This window comes from Lactuca virosa, chromosome 4 (genome assembly GCF_052849685.1).
Source record: "Lactuca virosa cultivar CGN04683 chromosome 4, Lactuca_virosa_CGN04683_v6, whole genome shotgun sequence".
In the NCBI taxonomy this organism is placed as follows: domain Eukaryota; kingdom Viridiplantae; phylum Streptophyta; class Magnoliopsida; order Asterales; family Asteraceae; genus Lactuca; species Lactuca virosa.
Window position 1 is genome coordinate 39,477,767 of NC_136429.1, and position 6,046 is coordinate 39,483,812.

Below are 6,046 nucleotides of genomic sequence, written 5' to 3' on the forward strand. Positions count from 1 at the left end.
AAGCACATTAAATTGTGTTCAAATTTTGTCATTAATTAACATGGGATTTTTTTTAATAATTGCTGTTAATTAACATGGACAAATAGTTACACAGTAAGACGATAATCAGAACTCGATGAACACCAAATGCACATTCAAGACCACGGATTATCGGATTAAAGATTAACCCAAGGTACCAAATGCAATCTCGTGATTGATATACCAAACACGAAGAGGTTAATGTTGCAAGACAACCAAGCTCAACAAGGAACTCGGTAACTTATTATCTACACTGTCACTGCATGATCAGTACTTTACAAGAAGCAATGGTGCCAAAAGAAATCTAAAAAATTGGAAAAATAATGTTAATCATTATCTCAGCCACCATCTACTCTCATCATTACTTGGAGCCGTTTCACAAAGATCCAAAAACAACACTTCCTGGCTGCGGATTTCACAAGCCTCTTCAATCTTGGGTGGCACTACTAGATTATGGCGGCATAAGGGGCAGGTTGTATGTCCATATGAGAGCCACGTATCTAAGCAGTTTCTGTGAAAGAGATGATCACACCTTAATTCTCTAATCTCATCGTCATCCTCAATCTTGCTCAAGCAAATGGCACATTCTACCTCTTCGTTTAGAAGTGCTCCACCACTATATGATATCCAATCAAATTTTTCCGGCAGGTGGAACATACGGTGGTGGAATAAGACATGGTTGATCAAGAAATCAATAGCCCGTATCAAACGGTTAACATACGATAGAATGTAAACTGACATAGTTGCTTGAAAAAGAGAGTGAGAATGATGGATAAGAGCCTAAGGCTGGTGTATAGGTAATCTATGCTCTTATCCAGTTAATGATTCAGGAAACTGCAAGTTTTATTTTGAGTTATATAGAGATATAAACACGTTCTTTCCCGAAAAAATAAAAAAATAAAAATTATTGTGTGCAATATAATATATAAATTAATTGTGGGTGGCATGCAGCAAGTAGCAATTTGCCTCGTGTTACTCTAATCTCGCACGATAGATAGTCAAGTCGAATCTGGGTCCAACATAGACAAGTCAATATGGTGCAGCATGATCAATAGATGCATAAAATATTAGGTTATCTTCATAAGATCGGAAACATGTCAAAATGGGGGTCCATGATATTTTTTATAAGATTGACTGATTGAGAATACGCTATTATAATATATAATCTTAAATTTTCGTTATTTTACGTCACATGTAATTAATTATATACAAGGTTCTAAGAATCGCACCAAACTTTTTATAATAAGCAAATCATTTTTTTCCTCTTTCTCTAACTAGTAACGAAATCATTGAGTTTTTTGATGACTTCTTGTTATTATGTATTGATATAATTCTTTTAAAAACTTTTTATATTTGACATAAATCTATAATTATGTGATTGCAATTGTCCCTTAAGTTACATTTTGAAAAATGTTATGCATATTAAAACCTAAGGCTTAACCTTGCTACCACTTCATCATGTTTTATGTTGTATGTTTCTTGATTTGTTTATTACAACATCATATTCTTTATACTATCTATATGCATATGCATATCTTACACCCTGTATTTTTAGGTTTGACAACATGATTTTTTGTTATTTTAATAAAAAGATTGAAAATACGTTGTTATAATAAACAAATCATTTAATGTATAATTTTATAATCTTATATCTTTTTTGTTATTTACATCACTTTGTAATTTGTTAAATGTCATAACAACAATGCATGTTCATTGATTGGTTTATTATAGCATTATAATTTCATTTTTTTTCTATGTATATGATATATGCATATACATGCTTCGTGTATTATTAGTTGAGAACTTGGTCTCCTGGTCCCTTAATTAGAAGACAATCCACTCTTTCAAAATCAAGTCCTCAAGGTGAGTATCATTGTGTCGCCAACATGGTATAGCTGAAGCTCTTCGTAACCTGCTACTTCAACTCTACATACCAATAAGACTAGCATATGTTGACTATTGAGACAATATTTTCGTGGTATACTTGTCTGGAAATCATGTTTAACACACATTAAACATGTTGAGATCTTCATTAAAGAACTTTTTAACCAGTTTTTACAAGATTTCAGTCCAGTTTAAGCGTTCAACTTTGTCCCGATCAACTATGGATGCATATAATATCATAGGGTATGTTTGGTATGATGAATAAAAAGAACAATCTAATCGAATGAGTGAGAATATTGTATCTGTCATTACACTCCATTAAAGCCATGAACTAGAAAAAAAAGGAAAGGATAACAATTAAGCTAGAAATGGTAACAACCAACTTAAAACGTATAGCATTCAAATACAGGATAATGATAATAACCAAATCATTTAGTAATATCCTATGTTTTGTGTCTAATAATTTTTTTTATATGATTTATCATTCATTTTTTTAATTATTCAAAATCTTATATATCATTATGACTAAATATTGTAATTTATGTAGATTATTTATTTTATTTATTAGGAAAAATGATTAAATTTAATCATACGGAAACTAATTTATCTATATAATTTACTATTTAATTATTTTGAGTTATTCAAAAATCAACTTTTTTGAATTTTTTTTATTATAATTTTTTTTAAACTTTCTACAACATTTTTTATAATACTTAGGTTTTTGTTTTCCAGATTTCAAGTACTTATTTAAGTATCACACCAGAAAAAAAAACATTGTGAATTTTTTTTTAAAAAGTGGCTAAAATCTTTTAAAACCGGAAAAAGTAAAAGTTTTAAAAAAAGTTGTTAAAAATGTTATAAAAAACTGTAAGTTTTATAAAATTTGAACGACTTAATGGTCATTATTTTTATATTGTTTGTTTTTTTATTTGTAGATCTCTAAGACCATTTTTGTCTGCACACGACCACACATAAGCATATTGTTACGGTCCAAACCAGTTGGTCTAGATATGTTTAGTTGGGTCCAACCCAGTCCACTAGCTGGTTGGCTTTTAGATGGTGTCTTTTCATTTCCTGTCCTTTAGATTGCTTGTCCCTTTGTGTTCCATGTCTGTTTGTATTCCAGGGAGGCCTGTAAAAAGGGCTCTTCTCCCTCTTATTTGTACCCATGAAATTCATAGTGCAATCAATACAAGTTCTCAACATTTTTTGATTTGCAAGTGTTGCTAGTCAACCTCTCGTAATAACTCTGAATTACTTGGCTGTCTTTGATAGCAAGATTGCCAAGGTCGCACGGGTTTGAAATAGACTCCGTGACAGGTGGTATCAGAGCAAAGTATTCATCCTAGGTACTCCGTGGAAGGTTGCAACACGATGGCAGACGAAGAATCTGCTATTACCCCCGACCAAGGTTGTAGAACTCGTTACTCGGTACCTGGGCCGACTACCGAGTAGCGAGTACTCGGGAGTACCCGGGAGTACTCGGGGAGTACTCGGATTCGGTAATTCATGTAGAAATATTTTTAGGGACATTATATATGTCAAAATCATAAGTTGATAGAAATATATAACAAAATTAGATACATGTGAATACACAAAAAATGAAAAACACATAGTCTCACTTCATGAATAATTACTGAAAATTTAAGATATATATGTAGTAATAATCACATGTAAGTGTGTTAAATAATAAATCATTAATTATATTATACATATTAATCACCGAGTTGACCGGGTTTTACAATATTGTTCAGTTCAGTAAGGGGCCGATCGGGGAGTACTCGGGATTTTGCAACTCGCCTCGGTAAGGTGCCGAGTAGCGAGTACTCAGAGGAGTAATCGGCCAACTCGGCGAGTTTTACAACACTGCCCCCGACAACCTTGATGAACGAGGAAGGGAAGCTGAGAAGACGAAGACCGAGAGGTCCAAATCTCGAAGCAAATACAGTCCTCCCGTATTCCGTCCAGCAGCTCTGTCGAATTTGTTGAGACCCGTGTTGCTGGCCTTGAGTCTCTCATCGAAGGCATGTAGGTTCAGATCATTGATATGTATGAGAAGATCGAGGAGCTGACCGTAGAGAATGCTGGGATGACACAAGCTACCAAGATTATGATCAACGATGTGACTATCGAGTTCAAACAGGAACTCGGAACCATTTCCGAAGAGTTGTTGGCCCACAAGAAGTCTGTGGGAGATGAAGTCCATGCTATCAGAGAAGAGATGAAAGTATTGAAGCGAGAAGCCAAGGGACGACCCTTGATGATGGGGAAACTCGGAAGCCATTGTGCTAGTCCTAACATCAAGATCACCACACCTAACGTGTATAATGGCACTCGAAATGCTTCCATGGTTGAAAATTTCCTGTTCGGATTGGAGAAATACTTTGATGCGAGTGGTGTACTTGATGATGCCGCAAAGATAGGGAATGCCCGAACATTTCTGCGTGAGTATGCCTAACTTTGGTGGAGGAGGAAGTACACCGAACGGGAGAAGGGAACCTACACCATCGATACTTGGGATCAGTTTAAAATGGAGCTAAGGAAACATTTTGTCCCACACAATGCCACTGAAGAAGCTATGGGGAAACTGAGACGGTTACGCCAAGGAGGCTCTATTGCCGAATACATCAAATAGTTCACTACGATTATGATGGAAATCAAAGTTTTTTCGGATAGGGACGCCTTGTTCTTTAAAGATGGGTTACGTGATTGGGCTAAAGCTGAGCTAAATCGGAGGAATGTTCAGACCTTGGATGAAGCGATATAGATGGCGGAATCACTATTAGATTATAAACCCCCACAAAGAAACCCCCTGCTGCAAAGACAGGAGGAGATAAGAATTCCCTAAGAAAGTTTAAAGAATGACGGACGGATAGACAAAAGTTCGACAATCAATTCAGGTGCGACCCCCCCCCCCCCCTGAAAGCTCACAGCAAGCCATGTTTCATTTGTGATGGACCTCACTGGACATGAGAATGCCCCAATCGGAAAGCTATGAATGCATTGGTGGCTGATATGGTGGACAAGGGCTAGGGCGAGACAAAAACGCAAGAAGAGTTGGGCGCAATAAGGCAGCTTACAACTTTGACAAAGCTCATATCGAAAGAGGCAGACGAAGAGAAAGAATTTCGATTTGGGGATGTGTTGATGAACGGGAAGGATTCGGTAGCGCTTGTGGACACCAAAGGATCCCATAACTTCCTGGATGGAAAATAGGTAGAAAGACTTGGCATCTGTTGTCTTCCAGGAAGTGGCACAATCAAAGCTGTCAACTCGGGGGCTAAGAAAATTTTATGGACATCTACGGTTAAGGTACGTATTGATAATTGGACAGCTGATCTAACTTTTACCATTGCCCCAATGGATGATTTCAGGGTTGTTTTGGGCAAGTGCTTAGGAAGCCTACCCATGGTGGGTGCTTTGTTGTGAATTCAGAGAAACAAGGATATAAAGGCAAGTGCTTGATGGTTCAGAATGGTGTTTCGGTACCAAGGGGATACGCAACCGATGGCGAAAAGGCTTCAGAGAGCTGATTTGTTGCGAAGACAGTCTCGGAGAAAGTGAAGAGTATGAGAAGGTGGTTGACAAAGTACATTCTATTATCAAATCTCTTAATATTTCTTCGTCCCGTTATGATTCAGAATTAGATGACTTACGATATACTATTATTTCTTCGTCTCGTTATGATTCAGAATTAGATGACTTACGATATACTATTTCTAATTTTAGTGATAGTTTAAAACGAATTCGTCTCAGTAATTCTAATCTGATTGATCAACTTAACAGGGTAACATTTAAAATTGAAGAGAGAAGATTAAGAATAGAGGCATTGGAAGTAGAGCTTACTAGATCATGTGATGATATTATTTATCTTAAAAGAGATAGTCTTGCACTTTTGAAACAGATGAATATTTTTTGTTTAATTGCTAAGCGTTTATATTTTAATATTACTCAATTGCATTTAGATTGTGAAATAGGGAAAGCTTTGCATAAAATGTTTTTACCCTTTCTTGAATTGAAAGAGGATGAAATCGATGCTAATTGCTATAAGTGCGAATTTATTGTTTCTTCAAATGACGTTTCTGATTCATACAGGGTTGGACTTGAGAAAATTGAAGAATACATTCAGTCCAAAGAACACAAA

At 35.8% G+C, this 6,046-nt stretch overlaps 1 protein-coding gene across 1 annotated transcript; it reads right to left on the minus strand.

The window, feature by feature from the left end:
• Positions 1-351: 351 nt before the first annotated feature.
• On the minus strand, positions 352-759 carry LOC145104304 (RING-H2 finger protein ATL18-like). The gene has a single exon (XM_079041567.1). It carries the CDS (start codon positions 757-759, stop codon positions 352-354), a length of 408 nt encoding a protein of 135 aa, XP_078897693.1.
• Between the last annotated feature and the right edge of the window lie 5,287 nt (positions 760-6,046).

What these genes read in the sequence shown, in the direction of transcription:
- LOC145104304 (XM_079041567.1), bottom strand. Translation starts at nt 759, where the DNA reads ATGTCAGTTTACATTCTATCGTATGTTAACCGTTTGATACGGGCTATT.